Source organism: Apteryx rowi, unplaced genomic scaffold (genome assembly GCF_003343035.1).
Source record: "Apteryx rowi isolate R43461 unplaced genomic scaffold, aptRow1 scaffold_341, whole genome shotgun sequence".
NCBI lineage: Eukaryota > Metazoa > Chordata > Aves > Apterygiformes > Apterygidae > Apteryx > Apteryx rowi.
Window position 1 is genome coordinate 406,996 of NW_020449875.1, and position 23,091 is coordinate 430,086.

At 39.0% G+C, this 23,091-nt stretch overlaps 1 protein-coding gene across 2 annotated transcripts in view; it reads left to right on the forward strand.

Annotated features, from left to right (window-relative positions):
- The window catches only part of ANO6 (anoctamin 6), a 78,362-nt gene that overhangs the window by 26,678 nt on the left and 28,593 nt on the right, over positions 1 to 23,091 (forward strand). The window contains exons 2-5 of one of the 2 annotated variants that reach the window (XM_026072426.1): positions 1,369 to 1,445; positions 11,522 to 11,650; positions 20,890 to 20,955; positions 22,614 to 22,892. In XM_026072426.1, coding sequence (XP_025928211.1) covers positions 11,615 to 11,650; positions 20,890 to 20,955; positions 22,614 to 22,892 — 381 coding nt within the window. In that variant the 5' untranslated portion in view covers positions 1,369 to 1,445; positions 11,522 to 11,614. Of the gene's footprint in view, positions 1 to 1,368; positions 1,446 to 8,452; positions 8,484 to 11,521; positions 11,651 to 20,889; positions 20,956 to 22,613; positions 22,893 to 23,091 lie in introns of those variants that run through there. The other variant, XM_026072427.1, reaches the window with a different exon arrangement.

Below are 23,091 nucleotides of genomic sequence, written 5' to 3' on the forward strand. Positions count from 1 at the left end.
CTGGAGTATACACTATCGCCACAATAGAGATCTGGAAACTGACAGCTCAACATATGGAACAAAGTCCCTACCAAACTGTATGACTTAGTGTTTAAACCAGGGAATTTAGCAGGTTAGAAACCATGAGCAGATTCTGTTGATTTGTAGAGAGAAATTTTGTTGTGCTCTATCTCCAAGTGTTTTGACAGATCTTCAACTGGCATAAGTGAGCACCATCAATGGAACAAGGCCTTTTTGTAATTCTTGAGAATCTGGCCACATATCAATGGCGTTTTTAAGCCAAAAAAAAAGTTTGGGCATATCAGTGATGTTGGTCCTACTAATGTATATAACAGGCATTTAACTATCCTTCTAAGAGTACTATCTGTTTGATTAAAGAGTATTTTTGAGAAGTTGAGCTGTCCTTTACAGGCAGCACTGGCATGCAGGTACCCTTTATATCCATGACTCTTTCCTTAATGCAGGACAGATTTGCCTAAAACACCTTTCTATTTAAGGGTCTAAAAATAACACGTGGAGTCTGTCTACCTGCCATGCGTGGGAAGAAAGCAGCCTTCTCTCTTCAGCCACTTGTCTTCAGGCTCAGGATGTTGTCTGCCCTTTTCTTAAGACTCAAAAAGATTTGTTAAGCTGCTATAAGGATGAATTTATATGTTATCCAGTGCTTAATCTGGTGGCCAGTTTTCCCAATATGTAGGAAGCTGTCAGACAGCTGTGGTAGGTAATGGTATCAGAGTAGCATACTTCACAAGATCACTTTTATTTTACGCTGTATTTGCAGGAAAGAAAGTCAGTTTGCCTGTAGTTTTTTTTTAGTGGGAATCACTCTGGGGAAATGGGTGAGAAGTCACTGGGACACCAATACACACTGAACTTTTAGATGTGATATTAGGTTACATGAAAATCATTCCTATTATGTAGTGAACGTTGTAGCGTCACTGTCTGTATCACACCCATTCCAGGATTTCTGTAGGATTTCCTGGTAATGTTGTTGCCTGACAGGTACAGTCAGCATGAGCCAGGGTTATTTGTGCAGGTGGAGCCAGTTCCGGTACCCTTATTCATTGAAAGCTAATACTAACTACCACTAGCAGATGAAGTTTTCTGAAATGCTAAACAACACATACTGACCACGGGATGTTTTGAATCACTGTAGCTTTGTCCATATGATTTCCAAGGTTGTCACCCTGGTGAAATGTATGCTTTGCTCTCTCGCCATCTGTTGACTATAACTGAAGTCTGAGACACAAACATGCTTTTTCTGAAACACTAAACAAGTGCAAAAAAATGGCATATCCCCAAACCATTAATTAAAAATCTTACCACACAAAATGTTGAAATGTTTTAATTTTGTATGTTTATTTTTAGTCTTGGAGTTGAACCAGGTGATAATTCCCACTTACGGAACTGTGCCAGATCTGAAAAACCTTCATACTCCAGAATGGGTGGGTACTTCTTTACTTTAACTATGACTACCTAGAATTTTTCCTCTTACAGGTATGCAACAATAGGTAGCTATTCCAAAAGAACAGCATTTTCTTTGCACTTGCAGTATGTGCAGTTCATTTACGTGATTAAGTCTGGACTGCTATGTCTCTATGTCCCTAAGGGTACTTGAAGTCATTGACTCAGATGTGAAAGTGTATGCTGACACAGATATTGAATTTGATTGAAAGTGGCAGGTCACTAGATTTGTTACAAACATATATAAACTGATACACACATATACACCTCCACTATATATATGCTTGTATGTGCATGCATGTATAGGATTTGTGTGTTTGTGTGTATATAAGGATACAATATATGAACACACCCTACATATAAACACCCATAGCTTATAAATTCATACACATTCAAGTATTAGTTGGCTGATGTGTGAGTTCATTGGCTTTAGGTGTGTGTAGATATCAGAGTAGCATACTTCACAGGATCACTTTTATTTTACGCTGTATTTGCAGCAAAGAAAGTCAGTTTGCATGTAGGTTTTTGGTATTTTTTTTAAGTGGGAATCACTCTGGGGAAATGGTTGAGAAGTCACTAGGATGCCAATACACATTGAACTTCTAGATATGGTATTAGGTTACATGACCTCTATAAGCAGGTCAGTCTTACAGGAGGACAAAGCTTAAAGAAGCAGATTCCACAGTGTCAAGCATTGCTTTTTGGAGCAATTAATTTTGAGCACCCAAGAGCTTCTTGATGGTTTTCAAACGCAGGAATCTATTCAAGAAATTGCTGTAATGTTGCCACCAAGAAATGAGGGTTGGAGCAGGTTACCAGTCAGCCTTGTCCAAAATATTGAAATTTAAACTATTGCCTGTTAACAAATAGCTGAAACGCACTAAGTGGGTTTGCCTGTGTGTTTCTGTCATCTCTATCTACTAGATACTAGATACCACTTACCCTTTAGCTTGCATGAGGGAGGTGTGTGTTGTGAGTGTGGAGGTCCAGGTCCTGTGGATTTCTCTGTGTTTATGGAAATTTGTTGTTTTCTTAATATATCTAGGAGAGCATATCATACAAAAAAAAGAGCTAAAAAATTAAAAGATGCAAATGAAGCATTCAAATTCAGGGGTCTGAATTAAGCCTGCCCTGTCTTGTATATAGATATTATGACTGGAGCTGTGCAAGTAATTTATTTCTTGGCTTGGTCACCAAACTGAAAGCTATTTTAATTTGTATTAAACTGAAATTATAAACAGAATCATGAAAGAAAAAGCCAAAGAATTTCTGTAGTGGTAGGGAAAACATGTTGTTTCAAAAGCAGTGGAAATGAAGGGGTAGGTTACATTTTAACTACACCAGGGTGTACTAGGGCCTTATGGGAGCTGCTCTAGTAGCTTAGCTGGCAAAGCACTTTTCATAGTTAGTACTTTTCATGTAGGTTTAGTTCCATCCTCTGTTGTAGGAAACAAATATCCCAACTACCAGGAAGAGAATTTTCTTCTGGGAGCTGAATACGCCAGCCTTACCTGACCTTACCTTAGAATGTTTTGACATGGTGTTCTCCATTTGATGCTGCTTCAGTTTCTGGAAAAATATTTAAACATTTTTGGAGCATGAAGTGAAACCAAGACCTTCTATTTCCCAGTTGAGTGCCATGACTAGGATATTATAAAAACCTTAGACTCTCTTTGTGGTTCAATGAATTTTTTTTAATGTATTTATATGAAGTGAAATAGTATCAAAACAGCTAGAATGTCATATACCTTGTGGTTAGAGCATTATTCTCTGAGCAGTCTTGTAGAATTATTTTTATTTCTACTGAAAATTAACCTTCAAAATCAATTTTTATTTTTGGTTACTAGTGTTTACCAGCAGTTGTAATTTCTGCTCAGTTTTAGCAGCATCTTTTCTGCACTTCTCCCTCCGTGTCAAGTCCTCCTTCCTGTCCATGTCCGTTGCTGGACAGTTTCAGTGGGTCTGAGGGGCCAGAAAGATTGAATAAAATTGAGCTCTACCAAGTCTGTCTCTGAAATGGATAACATGAGAGCTAATCCATTCAGGTATAGCTAGAAATTGAAACTGAGTGGGGAAGTACTGTGCCTATTATCTAAACTTAGATTATGCTTTCCAGCTGAAAGTATTCTGTGAATTTGATGTGATTTTGCAGGTTGTCTTGGAGTAGCCAAAACTGTGAATAAACTATTGACTAATAAAAATTGCCCCAATCTTATTATGATGCTGTTTCCAGTTACAGGATCACATCCTATGTTTGTCACAAGATCCCTGCCTCATTCAACACATGAGCTGGACATAAATTTGCACAAAAATTCAAATTCTGTGAGGAAGGATGTTGTTTGTAGTACTTCAGCAAGGTGTAAATGTGAGAGGAAATTATAGGAAAAGAATGAATGGTCTTATGACTGGCGAAACTGAATGCTGTCCTAGATAATTGGATTTTATCTCTGTTGCTGCTGCAAGATTTCTGAGAGACTTGTTAAGTCACTCATGCCCAGGATTTATTTTCTGAGTGTCAAAGGGGAGCATCTGTGGCCTTGTTTGCATTAGCACAAAATAGTCACAAATAGACCTAAAAGTGAGTGTAATGCTCTTTGAAGAGATAGAATTGCTAAGCACTCTGGAGGAAAAAAAAACAGTTTCCAAGTGTCTCAAGCTAGAAGGCCATATCTGGGAGACAATCAACAGTACTTGGCATTTATCTATAGATGCCTCATGTGACCGCTGGTAAAATTGGGATTATATGGTTACTTTCTCCCCTGGGGCTTTGTAAAGTTAAATTTATTAACATTTATAGAATACTCAGATTTTATGAAGAGAATTCCATAGAAATGGTCAGAAGGAAACCAGTATTTTAGGAGGTTGGGCTATTTAGATCAAGTGTAACAAGGAAAGACATTCTGAAAGGGTGAGTTTCCCAGCTTCTGCACCCAAAAAAGGATGAGAGGTGTTGAAAAGCAGATTTTCAGTGGAGTGCTGTCTTCACCTTTATTTAAAAGTAAGTATGTTTGGTCTCTCTCTAATCAAGAGTAACTGGAATTCCTTGTGCAACCAACAGTTACATGCAAACTAAAACAGGAAGTCAAGTGGGTGTCTAATCTAAAGTTAGCACAGGGGACAAGGCATCCCAATGTCTGGCCAGTTACCAACTGTTTTGTGCTGACAGAAATATATGACTATAATGATGCCCTGTATTTTTCTACTTTGTAAAAAAACCTTTAGTCTCAATTTATTTCCATTTACTAGATATCAAATATTTCTCTCTTTGCATGTTGAGGTACTGAAAAAAAAAAATCTTTTGATTCATGTTTGCTAATAATCTCATTGTTGCTAAAAACAGAACTAAAACAGTCCTGTGTTGTTATTAGCAAATATGAGTCACAAGGGGAAATGTTAAATGCATAACAGTTTTATTGCCCTTTAAACACACCAACATTAGCTTCTCGTGGTATGCAAAGCGGTTTGCATCTTCCAGAAGTAAATGCTTTGTTGGTCTTAATGTCAGAAAAGTTGTTGTGTATATTGGTCACTCTGAATATAAAGTAATAAAGGATCTCTTTATATAGCTGTGATAATAATAAAAACTTTACATTTTGTCAGTGTTTTCACTAGACGATCTCAAAGCACTTTGCAAATAGTTATATTTCATGATATCCTTGTAATATTGTTTGTTAACTTTTAAATTATTGGATTTGAAGAGAAGACCTGTAGCGAGAAATAATTTCGCTCCTAAACATCTACTCTGAAATTATTCATCTGCTGGTGCCCAGAACTGAAGTGCAGCCTGTAGGAAATGGGAGTCAGCAGAGGGAATGCTACACCAGTAGTTCACTGCTCTCTTGTTTCCCAGTCCTGACTTGATTTCTGGCATGCTGCAGGAAGCTGTTCTGAGCTACCTGAAAACTGTATGAGGTTGCAGACAGGTAGTTTATTCCTCCAGTAATGATTACATTTGGCACTATTGACAATCGCACCAAAAGCTCATGTGGACAAAATAAAGCACTTCTGTCCTTCCAGGTAGATAAGTCGCTTCTTCAGAAGCTCTCATTATTTTAAAAAGTCATCTTACAATACTGTGCTTGTTCAGAGTATAGTAAACAATAAAGAACTGCAATTCCTTTGCACACATTTTTCTTCATTCTTGTCTCTGTGCTGCCCTTTCCAGTATTATCCCCACGTATTTTAACATTATAATGCCCTGAGAAACCTGTATAAGTGAAGACAGGTTTCTTTGTAATGCAAGTTACAAACAAAACCAGTTTTTCTCCCCTGAAATAGGGCGTCACTGTTGCTGAAGGGAGTTTTTGGTTAGAGTGGTCTCCTTTCAATTTCTGCTGCAGAGATTACATGTAGCCATGACTACAGGAACTGTCTCAGGAGTAAGACACAGCTACTCCCCTTAGATACTGAGATACCTCATTATAGGATATACCTGCAAAAGAATACACAGTAGTCTCCTTCCTGAGAAGCTCTGAGGTGATGGGGCTGAGGGTCAGTACTACTACTGTTTTTTTCTCACTTATTTGGCAACACTGCCAAACCAGTTACCTCAGCCTTTACACCACTGTTTAGAGGGACAAGCTCATCCTCATTTCCCACTTGTCCCTGATCAATTTGCCATTCTGTCCAGGGTGTTGGGTGAGCAGATGCTATTTGCTGGTCATTGCTTGTGCTGGATTAGGAAAGAACACAGGAAGCTCCTTATTCATTTACCAGAGTGGTCAATTGGCCACTGTGGGCCCGAGTCAGGTAAGATTAAGAGAAGGTGGTTCAGCAGGGGTTTGTGTGCATGGCAGAGAGCTGTTCAGGGCTATACAGAGACCTTCAGTGAGCTCAAGTATCAGAAGCAGTATAATTGCATCAACGCAATACTTCCCAGCCTTGCTTCTCAGATCTGGCAGAGTCCCACTATGTCTACATTAGCCAGTTGTGAGGATCAAAGAAGTGGGTCTGTACAACGATATAGTTGGTGCTGAGAACCTGATGTCTTCATTATACATGTTCCTGGGCTTTTTGTTACTGCAGACCAGAACAAGATTCCAGTCTCGTTCCTTGAAGTGAGTGTCCTTTTGAGGCCGGACTGCACTGGGTGCACTCCCGGAGAGCATCTTCCAGTTTAGTTTCATCCAACAGGAATGCAGCTCATGGACTCTGAGACCATTCTGCAGTGCAAACCAAAGCACAAACATTGGAGACACTAGGGAGATTCACTTGAAAAATGTACCCTGGTCTGAACTAAAACACAGAGATACACCCACACTAACATGGCTGTTCTGCTTTCAGGCTAGCTCATATAGATGTACCCTAAGTGTAAAATTTCAGAAAATTTTATCCACAGTCTGGTCCTCCATTCCTTCAGATTCCTTCTGTTAATAATGAAGCTAATAGTTCCCTACCTTACAGTTGCAGGCAAGCAGTTGGTTTTACAGCACTTGAGAGTTCAGCAGCACTACAGAGTATGTACTAAATACAATTACCATTCTACAGCTAATGTATTTTTTGTACTTATTAATGATGTTAATCAATATTAACCTGCTATCCATTAGGGTATTATTATAACATTAGAATGCACAACCAATTGTCTGCATCAGTACTTAAAATGTGATTATGCTGTGGCTCAGAAAATTAGAAAGTGTGATAAGTAGAGCCCGTGTTTTTTTCTTCCAAAACAAAGAGGTATTAATGGGCTTGTTCATTATCTTGAGTTATAATGTGCCACTGATATTTAAGTAAAATTATGTATTGGAATTTCAGCCCTATAAAATTGCTTGTCTGTGTGTGTGTGTGTGTGTGCACGTTTCTATGATAATAATGTTTGTAATATTGTCAAGTAATATTATGTACTTAAAAAAACATTGTCTCAAAGGAATTATTAACTCCAGTGCACAGCTTTTTTTTTTTTTTTTGGTTTCCAATCCTGTTCCCCCCTGCTAATTATGTTGAATAATATATGATTTTTCATTACAAACTATCCAATAGGGATTTTAAGATACACCACACATCTAAGTTAATGTGGCTTTTGGAACCTTAACTATTTCATTCCCTTTACATTTTACTTCTCACATTTTAATTGAGCAACATTTAATGTTACATTACAATTGATTTATGTGGGTCTTGATCTTGATGTCTTAAGTATTCACAGTTAGAGTCAATTTTTTATTGTTTTATTGATGTATAAAGTGTCTACTGACAGGTCAGTTGCACATTGCCTTAGTAATTAAAAACACTAGAGATTACATTTAGGAAATTGGCTTCATAAATGTGAGCTTCTGCATGGTCATACAATTCAGTAAAACTGAGTAATCTTTCAGCTATACTGTATTATATATATGCATAGTTTCACAGGTATATAAAGGTGTATAAATATGGTAATATGCATATACTTGTGTATAAACACACACACACATAAATAAATTCATGAATCAGAATGCTGATTAATGGGCAGTCTCTGCCTACTTGCAGTGTTATTGGCCATCCATTAATGCCAGTTATCACAAAGTTACACACTGTTTTTATAAGCTTAAAGGAGACTACATTTAAAGGAAAATTGTTTAGATAGTGAAGTCATGCAATTGCAGATTGAGAAAAGCTTAATCTTAGGTTTCTTGCATGATTGTCATTTATTTCCTTTCTATCCTGTGCATAGGTCCTGTAGACAAAATAACTAAAAACTATAAGGGAAAATCCTTAACGCTTTTACAACTTTCATGCTTTCAAGAGCTTGAGTTTCATAACTAAACTTTCTTTCTTTAGACTCTTGTCTGGTTTATGCAGCGGTAACACTTCTTGTTATTCATGATCACAAGGTTTGGTCTCTGGGTTTCCAGCGTTGCAACACAGAGCAATTTTAGCCGGGGACAGAGATTTCTGGTGTCCCAGAGAAGATCAGCGGCGGTGGGGGTTGTGCTCTGCGTCTGGGAAGGACAAGGCTGGCTTCAGCTCTCTCCTCACTCTGTTTTGCTACTGCTCCAGCACCTCCCAGGCAGTCTCCAGACAGTGGCTACTGCTGGTTGTTGGTGGTGAGCCTCAGCATTAAATCTCTCTCTAGACTGTCATTATGGCACAGTGCCATTGTGCCTGCGAAATGAAAGTGTGAGAAAAATGGTGACTTTCTTACCAGTTTATATCAGACTTCTGTCATCGACTTGGTTCATATCACATTCCACCACAGTGGTGCCCAGACTTAGTTTGTTCCTGATGCAGTGCCACAAGTTTTCCTGAGGCACAAGTATCCAGCTTATAAACATAGCCGATTCACCCACTGACCAGCCCTGAATACAGTCCTGGAGCTAGGGAGAGGCATCAGCTCTGTGCTGCAGTCAGGGCACAAAGTAGTGGCTTTGTACTTAACAGGGCTTTCTGGAAGTCACCCTTTCCCTGACTGTGGCTCCTAAGCATGGGACATAATGCTCAGACGGATAACCAAGAGCAGGACTCAGCTCACACGTGAAGACATGTACAGGTGTCCACACGGGAGCTAAGTGTCTTAATTGTCCTGTTAGTCTGAATTATCTGTAAATACTGGTGACTGAGTTAATCAGTTTATCATTTCTTGAGGCTTTTAAGTGGAAATACTAGTGGAATTTTCAAGATAGAAATTCATTCTGACAGAGCTGTGTACTCTACACTGAGCATGACTCTAATCTTTTTATGAATTCCAGTAAATGTAAAGAAAGTTTCAAAATACTGGCAGAGTTTGCTTCAGTGGGAAAGCAAAAACTATTTCAAAACAAAGCCAGACCTAGCAGTTTGACACTTTCCTCCCACATGAAAGCTAGTCAACATGAAATTGTCTTAACTGTGTTTGAAATGAGACTGTAAATGGTAGTAGCAGGGCTGCATTTTAAACTGTGGCTAGTTTCAGTGGGAAGAGATCTTGTCAGGGTCAAGTCTGATGACTTGGGGGGACTCTTCCAGCTCTAGTTCTTGCGAATTTAGGAATTCATGCTTGCGGTTGCCTTTAGGTGACAGAAATACTCAGTGCCATTATTGTGCTCTGGTGATGACATCTGAAAGTTTAAAGCATTTTCCCTAAAACTTTATAGTGTGCAGTTGTATGTTGATTTGGTGACTTTGCTTAGGTACAGTTTCTGAATCGTAGACCAGGTTCTGAAACTACTCTATGATATATCTGTATATCAACCATATGTCAGTATATATTTATATTTATTCATACATATATATTTATATATAATGTATGTGTATATATATATCAGCAGCAATTTGCTGTCAGGTTTGTCACAAATGTCTCAGCAGAGGGACAAGCTGAAGCACCTTCAGACAGTGAGATTCCAAAAAAAACCCAATCTAACCAAGAATCTGTTCAGACTGTTTCAAGCAACTAAGTTGGCAGAACCTTTTTTCAGCTGGTCATAGCCCTTGCACAGGCAAAGTAAAAAATAATGAGTTTAAGCTCCCATGAGTTAATTTAAAATATGGAATTTTCATCAGAATTAGGGGGAGGTACATCCTGGTCAACGGTTTTGACTCAGCCAACAAACAATAACAAAATAGGTTACAGGGTGGGGTTTGGAATAAAACTCCTAGGGAAAATCTGTTTTGGAAAGAGGCACAGGTTATTCCTAAGATGTTATATTCTCCCTGGGCCTGGCATGCTCCTGACTGAAAGCTGACACTCTTGTCAGTTTTATCACAGCTGTTGAAGAATAACCATTCAGTCTGCAGTTAGGGAGTCTCTGATCCCGTGACCATATTTCCGTGCACCTTCCTGTGAACCAGACATCCCAGATTCCCCAAACTGCACTCAACCTGTTCAGAAGTCCTCGTATCACTCATGAAGTTGGGTCTACACTGACAGGGAAATTTCAGAGCTATGAAACCTGGAGACCTTTTCTATGAACACAAAGGCACAGTGTATCCTGGAGATTACTCTGGGTTATTTTGGTCTGAGTCCACCCTAAGCCATTTTGCATGTCTAGCCATCTGGAAGTCAAGGCACCAGACATTGCTGTGTGCCAGTCTTGCTATCTTTTGAGAACTTATCTTCTCTGATGCAATGCTGAGTCCTCTTTCAGTTATTTCTTATCCACTAACTCCAGCGGCAGTACCCTCATTAACAACATGTATGAATCTGGCCAGTGCCTTAGGATTTGACACTAGTGCCGTTACATAATGTGACAATCCTGATAACATCACAATTTAGATATTAACTAAAAGGAGGAGTCGTTACATGTGATAGCGCCCACAGAATATTCAAAAAAACTACAAAATCATTATTCAAGCGTTCAGATTCCCCCGTCATCAATATGTCTATATTGTCACACACATGAAATAACACATTAAGATGTTATTAGTGGATATGACAATCTATCCTGCTTTCCTCCAGGGACTAGATAATGGCTTATAGATATATTAATCATCTTTTTGATTTTGGCATCTATTATAACATGATGGATGAGTGGCATATAACAATGTTCTTTGGTTGCTGAGATTTTGCTAATAAAAAGAGAAATAAATCCACATAGGATGTGTTCCATTTTGAGAGTTCATCTGCAGCCTTGCCATGTTCTTAATTCTCTGGGCACTGGTGTTTTTGGAAATTGGTGTGCATAAAACTACTGCTTTTTTTTCTTTTTTAATTGTTGAGATGCTTAAACTTCTGGCAGGTAATGGGACAGATGGGAAGGCACAAATTCTGAAGCTCCCATCAGGAGATAAAATATCTTGTAGACAGAACATCTAACACTGTATCCATAACAGCATGCAAATTACTTGACAGATGCCTTATTCAGTAATGGTACTATATCCTAATGCTCCTCCCATTGCCAAAAGCTAATATGCCATTTTTAAAAAATAAAATCAGGTCAAAGTTTTGTTGCCCTTATGTCATGCAGAGACCTGCCAAACTTCTCTGAATATGTTTTTTTCCAGTCATAGAACACAAGTTCAGTGCTAATTTTGTTGTCACTTTGGGCTTCTTGTTATATGTGTCCATAGGTGTTGAATTTCTCTGTTGCTGAAGTACTGTGTTACAGGAAGCAAGTAAGGAACTAGCTAGTAAAGTTCTTCATATTAACCTATTCTGCCTGCCTTCCAGGCTGATTTTGATAATAAGCCTGACTCCTTGTTCTTCAGCGATGGGCAGCGAAGAATTGACTTTGTTTTGGTGTATGAAGATGAAAGCAAAAAAATGACTCACAAGAGGAGTGATCATAAAAAGCAAAAAGTAAGTTATTGTTAATAAAATCTGAATCATGTTTTGTGTTAGAGCGATGGGTAGAATGAGTGCTGTCTGTCAGTGTGCATTAGGTGTCCTTAGAACATGCTTGCAGGAGGGAACCCTTTAGGAAATGTAAGCCAACAAATGCTGGTTTCAAGATCCCAGTAAGAATGAAGCGCCAATATCTTCAGACTGTGGCAATTTTTTATAAATACAGTAATTGAATTAGGCCCCTACTGCACTTCAGAAATAAGGGTATTCAGGGAAGCTTATAAAACAAGGCAGCTAAGTGGGGTGCTCCAGGTCACTGTTCTGGATATAGCTGCTGACGTTCTGCCCACTAACCTTGCCTAAATCCTTCATGGGAGCTATAACTCTACAGTGCTCTGCCACCAGAACTTCTCCAAGTACCACTTTTTCCCTTGCCACTCCTCCCTAGCAACCTGCAAAAATTTTCTGACTCAAGCCAGTGACTATTTGGTGCTTCTTAAACACTATGAACAACAACAAATGGAGATTATTTTTGAATTATTTCAGTAGGTCTCACAGTGGGTTTTATCCATAATGGTGACTAGAGCCAGGAGAACAAGCTCAGCCCTGTCACTGAGCTATTTTAATCGTGAACTGCCTGAAAGATATTGGCTGGATTGTAGTCCCCCTGGAATCTGTGCTCTCCCACCCACTTCCTTCCTGTGATTCAGCAGTTCTTGTGTTCCAGCAGCCTCTGGTGGAGACAGGCAAGGACCGAGATATCACTGAAAGCAGCTTGTATACAAATAATGATTTGCCATTAGGAAGGGAAGAGTAGGAGTAAAAAGCTAAGTTGGTTGATACTCATTACACAGTGTTGTTGTTGGCATTGTCAGGGCAGCCATAAGGAACATCATTAGTAGGGTTTAAGAGAGTCCTGCAGTGGGTGGATGTTACATTACACATGATCACAGGATCAGCAATAAAAATGAATTGAGAGGTAATTAGAAACAAAAATCTGCCCCTTTGGAAACAATTGTCTTTTTCAATTACCATTTTACATTTATGTTTGTAATATTTGGCTATTGCCCAAATGTATTTAAAAATATTATGAGTGTCTTTTCCAAATACTGATGGAAATTAACTATGAGCAATGCATTAGTATTTTTAATGCAGCATTAGTGTTAGGACATTAGCCAGAACTAAACCATGAATGATTAGACCAGCAGATTTTGCATATTCTGCTATGTGCTTTTAAAAGAGGAGGTTACTTTCCAAGGCCTCAGTCCTGCAAAGATTCTCAGCCAAATTGAGTCTATTGGGGTACTGAAGAAGAAGAAGCAGCCTACCTACATGTAACAAACATAAGCATGAGGTATATTAGTCTACTCTGTAGACTAACATATATAACATGTATATTAGACTAACAACCAGATAAGGTGAAGACTGACTTGCTGGGAAGTAGCTCTGTAGAAAAGGCCCTGAGGGGGTCCTGGTTGGCCCTGCAGTGTGCCCTGGCAGTAAAGAAGGTCCACAGCATTCTGGACTGCAGTAACAGGGGCACAGCCAGTAGATCGAGGAAGTGATTATTCCCCTTTACTCAGCACTCATTAGACAACATCTAGAATACTGTGCCAAGTTTTGGGCCCCCCAAAGCAAGAAATTTGTTGATAAACTAGAGCAAGTTCAGAGGGCCACCATAATCATTGGGGTGCTGGAGCATTTGCCCTGTGAGGAGAACTGAGGGAGCTGGCTTTGTTCAGCCTGGAGAAGAGAAGGATTCAGGTGTACCTAACAGCAGCCTCACAGATAACAAGGAGATGATCAGGAAGATGAACCCAGGTGTGTGGCAGGAGGACAAAAGACAACAGGCATAAACTGAAACAAGAGGTTCAGACTGGATATCAGGAGAAACTTTTTCCCCGTAAGGACAGTCAGGCATTGGAACAGATTGCCCAGAGATGTTGTGCAGTCTCCATCATTGGAGATTTTCAAGATCTGACTGGATCTTGAAGCCCTGAACAACTTGGTCTGACCCTGCTTTGAGCAGGAGCTTGGGCTAGAGACCTCCTGAGGTCCCTTCCAGCCTGAATTGCACTATGATCCTATGAGCCTGAGGTCCAGCTGACATGTGTCCAAGGTGGAGGTTAGTCTTTTTATGATTGGGTATGAGGGTTTGATTGGGTATGATTTCAGTATGAGAGTTTTTTTGTCTGTGTGTGTTTTTATTTATCTTTCTGTAAAACCAAAGACTGTTTTCAATTGCCTAGCAACTCTGCCATTACCAGTCTTTGAGATCCTAAAGGGTGACATAGATGTGTCAGGAGAAAGCTGATTACAGAGACTAATAGCAGTTTTCAGAGCCAGGATTTCCATGAACAAGGAGAATCTGTAGCCATAGGAGTCCTGTGGAAGGTATGGGCAAGAATTTTGATTTACAATGCTGAAAAAAGCAGTAGAAAACATAGAAACTAGGATGAAAAAGTTGCAGAGTTATGGAGTATCTTCAAGGACAAAAACAATGGATACAAGTATGATGACACTGAGCTGGAGAACTAATGAAAAAATCCAAAGCTGTTCATGAAACAGATAAAATATTATGCAAACAGAGGGAAGGTACTAGAAGACACTGAAAGATGAAGGAAGAAGAAGAGAGCAGTGAAGGAAGGATTTTATTCAATGAGTCTTTTGTGCTGTGACATGAGCTGAAATAAGTCACCTGGTCATAACCAGACTCTTGTGCTACAGTTCAGAAATACTGGCTTCACATACAGGTGTCATCAATTTAGAAATGCATTTCCTTTATCTGTTAGTCAAGGAACAACCCTCTAAAGACTTGAATATATACAGGTTTTCTACCTTTCTAGAATGGGATAGGTGCAGGTCAGCTCTAAGCACACAAGCACTTTAGTCACCTTGAAGATAGAGAGGGTTGGTCTCACTGAGATCAACAGTGGTTGCAGCTAAAAGAAGCCATGTGGGCTGCAAATCTTCATACCCTAAGTAAATGCTGTACAGAATTGACAGCATTGCTAACGTCTTTCTTCCTTCAAAGCAAGATGCAGGATTCTGCCTTGGGACCTGCCTAACATTCATATTAGAAGTGAAAGGAGAGAGACTGAGAAGAACCAAGAAATAAATGTGAATAGAATATTTGAAGAGAAGAAACAAAACACATATACCATATGTCTGAGGTGGAAAGGAAGATCACATTTATGGTGCATTTTTTCAGCCTGGGAAAATACTAATAGAAGGTATACTATATATGGAGAAGAATACTAGTAGAAGGTATAGTGATAGAATTAACTTTTTGGCTATCAAAATTCTCAGAAAGGTGTGGAGATGATGCTGCCCAAGATTCATAAAGAATTTACTAGTACTGGCATAATATCTTGTTGATACCTTGTATTTACTGACATTATTGTTTACTTGGTTATATTTTCTTCTGGTGCAAATGGACTTTTGCTCTTGTGGTGAAATACAAGGCACCAGCCTAAGGAATATTGTCATTTACAATCAACTTTAAGTACTGAACAGTTCATTGTCTGTCTCTGATCAATGATGAGCTAAAAAGGCCAAATTTCATAAGCAGTAGCATGTGTAATTCAAGGTGATGACTGAAAAGGTTCCTTGCTCATACTACTCTTTCTTTGACTCCCATGACAGTTTTATAGAGCTATTATCCAGGAGTTCATTGTTCACAGAACTTTCGAACTCCAGCTTATTAAAGGGTAACAGATCCAGTGAAATCTGTTCTCTTAGGGTGAAATTCTCACCTCACTGAGGTCAACAGCAAAGTCTCCACTGATTTCAAATTGGCCAGGAGCAATTTCACAGCTCTGTGAAATGTAGGGACCCTGAAATGTAGTCACTGGAACAAATTCTGTCTGACTTGCACTCTACCCCACTGACTGCATGGCATGTAGGTTAGGGCAGAATTTAAATTATTAGTGGGCATCATAAGTGAAAAGTTTTGGGTGCTGCACTTTGCAGTCCTTTTGTATGATATAATGAGAGTGGAGGAGCCCCCAGATTAGTGGGAATGATTTGAAAGTCAGACCTCAAGCTAGATATCCAATTTACTGGATTCAGAAAAATGGGGCACAGATCCATATATTCTCCTGCAGCAAGAGAACTATCCAGTCCTAGGACCATTGTTCTATTTAATTTGAATGGCTTTCTGTCCTTATTCAATAGGATTGCATGAGTGTAACTGAGAAAATGGCCCGATGTTAGCTTGTATTAATTAGTAGCATTCTTGAGCAAATGGCTCAGAGGAAAGAATGAAATAAAATATCTAAAAATATGTGGTTGATTCAGAAAGAAGGAACAAAAATCTGGGTTTCTGAAGCACTTGGAGATTTTCATTGCTGTTGTGCTACCCTCATTTTCATGTGCTTTGGAAATCTGCTTTAAAGGAGCCAAAGCCAAAGGACTGAAATCACATCCTCATGAAAGTATCTAACATAGTTTACAAACTCAAAATTTAGCAGATAAGGTTCATGTACACAACTCAGTTTGAACTCCAGAACTTTTAAAGTTGTTATACAGTCAATTTTGGAAGCACTAACAGGTTTCCAGATTCCAGAAATTGTAATGTGCAGTACCTTGCAAACAAATCCCAAAACAGGGGTGCAGCTGTCGTCTGAAATTCAGGTTCCTGCCCAAAGCATGCTTTTAAACCTCATAACTTATGTACCCCTTTTGTCAGGATAGGTTACTGTCAAGATAGAAATTAAATATCACCAGTCTTTCATAAAATGCTCCAAAATGCCATTTTTTTCTGTTGGAATTCTCAAGCACCTTGTTCTTGAAAGCTAAAGGGTCAACACCAGAAAGATAAATTCAAAACAAATCAATGCTGAATGGCATTCTAGTCCATCTGCTTCCCCACAACAGAAATAAACTGAAAGACTGTCAATAATTTAAATAGGATTTTGAGCAGAACTGTCATATCTAGCCATTAAGTAATGTGCTTTGCAGAAATTTACAGTTTTAAAAATTAAAAAAATAGAGTTCCCAGAAAATTTTACATACTCATTGATTTTTTAAAGTACAATTTTACAGAGAACTTTAGCAAGGCCAGAGAAGTTGCCTTCACAAGCAAACAATGAGCAGTTCCTGCTACTAGACTTGTTTAGTTTAGATAGCCAAAAAACAAAAAGCTTCAACAACTTTTAACAAACTGGCTGTACTTCTCCCATTGTTTAGAATGTGTCACACCTGCAGAGAAAGAACAATATTTGGGTTTACAGAAAGAATGATACCTCGGTGCCATTTTAGGGTGTAATTTGACACAATAGAGGATGACAGGCTCTATATGCTAGTGGTTTGCCCAGCTGACCTACCCAGGAAGTCTGATAACAAAGATGAACGAGACCTTTGAAACTGGGAGGAGGGCAAAGCAACCACACCTGCTTGGGGCTCTGCAGGATAGATTAGTTTTGAAGCAGGAACACACCAAAATAAAATCTCTGTTCCTGAGGTAACCCCAAACCCTGCTCCGCATTTGCCTAACAGATGGAAGGAAGGAAAGGCAGAAGGACAGATGGAAGGACAGAATTATCTAAATTTAGGGCATGCATTCATGGGGCCCGAAATGGGTCTTTCCAAACACAGTCATTAAAAGCCACTATTGAGAGTAGGGCTAGACTGCAGTATTGCCAATTTTGTGTGGTCATGAATCAAGTTTCAAAAAATCACTATGCTGGTGTAAAATCAGAGGGTATCTCAAAATATATATATATGGAGGTTTTTGCACTTACTCTTTTGTTTCAGAGTCTTCCTAGCATATTTTGCTTCATATTTTTATGATTATCTTCAAACATAAAGGAAAGAAGCTTACATTAAAAACACAACAACAGAAACAGAGCTTCTCAGTCAATCAGTTCCTTGATGCTGACAGCTCGGGCTTCCAGAAGAACCTCCAATACCACCAAAGAAACTCAGGGTTAGCAACCAATATTGATAGTGGTCCTCTCCACTCCTTTTCACTGATTTCTGTGGGGGAGTCTTTGGGTCCAGTGTTCTCTCTCCAACTGTCTGTGATTTATCTGTTGACTCTCAGGTCAGGCAGGGCTATTCAAACGCTGCTCTCCTTGTTAGGATTGTTCCCCTGAAGCCACACTGAAATTTTTATGGGGAACTTTTCTCTTTGCCTAAAGAAACCAAAAGAAGATATGAGTTAACATTCTTCTATCACTGTAATCAACACAAGTTCTCCCTAACATTTACAAAACACAGAGAGAAACCTGCTAGTGGTCTGTTACCAATTTCCAGGCTCACAATCTTGTTAGCCTGCTCAGCTTGGCAAGACAGTGATCAGATATTGAAAGCATTATGGTGAAAAAACAGCTGCCAAGAGTTAACCCTTCTACATGCCTTTAATATTTCATATTTATCTATACTGTGCTTTCAGTTTCTTAAGACTGTCTGTGATTATGTATCTCATAGTATCTTATTCTATTGGCTAGGCATTCAGTCATCAAAATCTATGTCAGTTTTACATCAGCAACTTTACCATGTTTACATTATTACTACAACTTAGCTTTGCAGGTAGCCTAGCAAAATGCCGGATACTAAAATAAACTTGAAACAGTTTCTGTATTCCAACCTAATAAGCTATTATATCTTTATGCTGTATTCCCTAGTCAACACAAAACCACTATAGACTCCTCTGGGTAAAAGTCTAGCTGCTCCATAGATCATTTTACACATAATTCAATCATTTATATAAAATAGGAAAACCCCTAATTAGCAAAGGTTCCCAGGGCTTTGTCTCTCACTACTTGCATTAATGCATTATTGGAAACTTTATATTGTCAACATTCCTCTAAGATTTGGAGGGCAAAATTAATTTGGTGAGCTCCTTACCATAATAAATTATTGAAGCAGTCTGAATGGTAAGATTAAAAAAATGTATTAAACATACATATAACTGAGAATCACCCTGTATCTATCTTTGCACTATTTAGGAAGAAATGAAACAGTTATTTGGCCCTGTGCCTTTTTTATTTGCTGAAACACAGCAGGACTCTAGATCATGAGTCAGTATTATTCATCTTTCAAAGAACCACATGAACACAGAATATGCAAAAAGGTAGGATTAAAATAATAATTTTCAGCATGGAAAAGAGGTAACAGTGGAGTGAAAAAAACCCTCCTGTGTTGTTTAGTGCATTTATTAATGATCTGGTAAGGGGAGTGAGTTATGATGTAGCAAAAATTGCAGAGGAAATAGTTATGTAGGTTACTCAGGAGCCAAGATGACTCTGAAACTTTAGCTTTGAGAGTGAATGAAGAGCACTATTACCCATGAAATGCTGACAAATGCAAGGAAATATATTGCTGCAAGGAAGAAACTCATTCAGTCTAAGTTAACACTGTCAGAACAAGGAAGAAACTGGAATAAAAAGGCAGGAAATGCAAAATAGATACAAGAAATGCCTTTTAACAAAATATGAGATTAGTCCATTTAGACCATTACTACATGCAGACGCAGCAATTGAGAACTAACAGTATAAAAGGGATGGGCTGTTTATATGATTATTCAGTATCATAATTATTAATTCCAACAGTTGTTAGAGTTTTGGAAGATTTTTTGTTTCTGCTTCAGAGGCTTCCATCAACACTAAAGATCTGGATGAAACTTATGTGCAGACACAATTCTGGAAGATTTTTGACCCTTTTGCTGAAGTCTCTGATATTTGCCCCCCTAGAGACAGGCTACTCAGTGGGTGGACCTTGGGTCTGATCCTGCAGGCCAGTTTTTGTGTTCATAACAAAGTTTCTAAGACTTTATCTAAAGGATCGTTAGTTGAATTTCTACCAAGGACATTGAGTTTGGTCCTTCACAGTAACAAGAGGACTGGATCTTAAGCACAGAGGTTTTTCTGACTATAGAGAACCAGGCTACAGAAACCACTGGCACACCTTTATTTTAAAAAATTAAAGTTTAATTTTAAAAAATTAAAGTTTTCTTTCGGCTCAGAATCCCTTAGGCAGAGGAGAATATAAACAATTAGAAAAATTGTCCAGTGGCATGAAAACAATCTGGCAATAAGAAGGTAGTATCACCAAGTCACCATGAGAACGGTGCTGCATACAGCACAGCTGAGTTCAACAATAAAGCAGAGTCCCCACTGAGTTGTTATCTGCTCCTGGCAAACTACTCACAGAGCCTCTCCCCTGCCCCAGCTGCCTACAGGTGCCCCTTCTTGCCCATACTAATAGTTTGATATACAATCTTAAGGCCAAGGAGGGCTGGCCACCCTTGACTTAGATGAACAAATAGCTCATTGGGGAACTCTCTGTTTGACTGCAACTAACTTTTAAGTTGGATTACCCCACATCAATTTTCAAAATTTCTTTCACACCCCTTATAGGGTTCTATACTTGGTATTTTGGGGAAGAGGGGCTCTTTGTGTGTGATTTTTTTTGGGGGGGGGGGGGAGTTGTGTGTGTGGAGGTTGTAAGAGAGAAGGAAATTCAGGATCACAAAGACATTTCAGATTTTTTATAACTGACTAACCACCTAGTGCTGCCTGGTACAGCGAAGTGAAATTAGAATGATCTATGAATTACATCTTTCTCAAGGGAAACTTGTTATGCTCTTCTGGGGATGCTGAGTGCTTCTAGAACAACACCACTGATCCTACAAGTGCTACAGCTGTCAACTTCTTCCTTTGGGGTTGCACATCCGTGGACTAAAATGTAGAGGGATACTACAGTTTGAATCATTGTGTAAGCTCATATTACTATGAAAGAAGAATACAGTTACAAGCTGCTGGGAGGAAAGTGGGTATTGATTTTCATGGAAAGTCCTTGAGATGAAGAGTATTTCCTAATGGACAGATTAATGGGAAGCGAGAGGCTGCCCTCAGACATTCAATTAGTGGCTAAAGGAGAGAAGATCACTAGTTTCAAGTATAGTTGTTGTCACAAAGCCAAAATTTGGGGCTCACTTTTACCTCTGTAATGTGCCATAAACTGAACCGGTTATGAGTTCCCCCATCTTGTAATTGTAATCCAGGAGGGTGAAGTCTCCTCCACAGTGGCATTTGAGGACATTATTGCTTATTGGACAAAAACAAAAAAAATTGATCTAGATTAGTAGTTAAGAATGTACCCATTGCCACAGCAGCTGCCAGGTGGGCTTTACAGATAAAGACTTAATGATTCTTAATTTTGGGAAGCAATTCCATTCTTCTATGCATACATGTTTGTGAAATGCATGTTGGAAAAGTTGTTTTATCATTTTCAATGCCTTTCAACAGAGGAAGAGACAAGTTTATGAATCCAATCTGATAAACAATGGCTTGCAACTTGAAGCCACAAGATCGGTGAGTACTATTTTCTTTGTGTCGATTGCTGTGTCTGAGAGTAGCTGGCCCTATTTGAATAAGGAAACAGGATGTATGAATTTCCTGTAACTTTATTCTCCTCTTGATATAGGGTAACAGGGAAAGCTCACCTTTTTTCTGTCCTTAAGCATCTCTGTGATCTCAGCAAGATCCTTTAAACTTTATGTCTCTTTCTTCCTCTACAAAATGAAGCATGTGGAGTGGGAAGATTAAATAGTTCATGTTTGCTCAGCATTTGGAAGATAAAAAATTACTGGCTACATTCTGAGGACAGATTCTCCCCCTACATCTTGCTATATAGGAAGTGTAAATAAGCCAGTGGGTGTTGAAGGTGCAACTCCCCTACCAAAAGAGCACTGCAGGGCTCCTGTAAGTGACCCAGCTCCTCACAAGGCCTGGCACAGTGGAAGTAGTTGTAACCATCACGCTTTATTTGGGGCTACAATGTAGCCGGTAGGCAGTTCAAGAGAGCTATTATAGTGTACAACAGCTGCTGGAGCTGCGGGCTCTTGCCCTGAGGGTTATTCAGCCCCCACATTAGTTCAGAATCCAGACAGAATAAAAATGGCATAAAGCCACTTTTCCTTCCTTTCCTGCAGGACTACAGCTTTAGGGCTGGATCTCCTGGGAGATGTACAAGACAATCTATTCCAGTGTATATTTGTTATTATTTCGCAATTTAATCGGCTCTGGAATTGAACTCGGAATCCATGACCTCACAGTATTTATTAGATTTCTGCAGTGAAAGCTCTTGTTGCACATCCAAGGATGCGGTCTGGCTCTTCAGATTCGTGACAAAGCTGAAAGTCTAACATGGATCCGTTGCTATACTTATATTTTGCAGTTTTCAATAATTCTGCAATGCCTATGACTGAAAAGCTTTTGAAACTGGAAATTTCTTCAGTCTAGATCAGAGATATCTGACAGACAGTCCTGAGCCAATGAGCTGCATAATGTAATTTCATGTGGCTGAGACTCCCAGATGCAGGGAATCAATGGGAGAAGGAGATATACAAGTGCTGTGCAGACTGGAGACAGTAGCGGCTCCCAGGATTCCCACTGCATGCTGCTGCTAGGTTGGGCATACAGCTGGGAACAGATGTGTCCGGTGCGGTCTTTCTCAGTAGTCTTTGCTGGTTCCCCTTACCCTCTCCCCATTCTCCATGCAAAATTCAGATTACCCAGAATCACCCACTGCAGGATCACCTTTTTCCATCAAATAACGTAACCCTGGAGTTGTACTTGAACTGCTGGGGAGAATCACTTACAGCTCCAAAGCCACAGCTTGGCCAGCCAGTGTAGGTGTACAAACACTCCTAATTAATCCATAAAGGGTAAGCTTTGTTAAACTTAAATTGCTTTGTAAAGTAGTTTGCAGAGATGTTAGCATTAAAGGAACATTTAGCAGTCTTTTTTTTTTTTTTATGCTGTTCTCTCCTGAATATTTTCACCTTATGTCAGTGCCTTTACAGAAGCTAATGATATACTCACTAAGATGGACAAAGAATGCAACTTTCAATGGGTCATCTATGAGCTTTAAAGAGACAGAAAAATCTGTGTAGTTTTAAAAGTGTTATGAAAAATCCTTTACTTTCATTTTCTTACACACATGTATTTTTAATATTCCTTCATTTTAGGTTTTGGATGAAAAACTTATTTTTGTAAAAGTGCACGCACCTTGGGAAGTGCTATGCACATATGCTGAGGTTATGCACATCAAATTGCCTCTGCAGCCCAATGACCTGAAAACCCGAGATTCAGCTTTCAACTGGTTTAGTAGACTGTTAAGAGTGGATGAAAATATCATCAAACCTGAGCAAGAATTTTTCACTGCCCCTTTTGAAAAGGAACATTTGTCCAACTTTTATATTCAAGACAAAGACACATTTTTCAATCCTGCAACTAGAAGCCGAATTGTAAGTACGTAGAGTATTTCTAACCTTTAATCTTAAAAAGAAAAGGTTATTATAATTAGATCAGTGCAATTACCATTATGAAAGCATCCTGAAATATTAGAAATATTTGGGAGGCAATAGTTCTGTGTCATTTATGAAACAGGCTGGACAATCTAGAAGGAAGGCATTCCGTAACTTTGTCCCATTTCATTCCACCTGA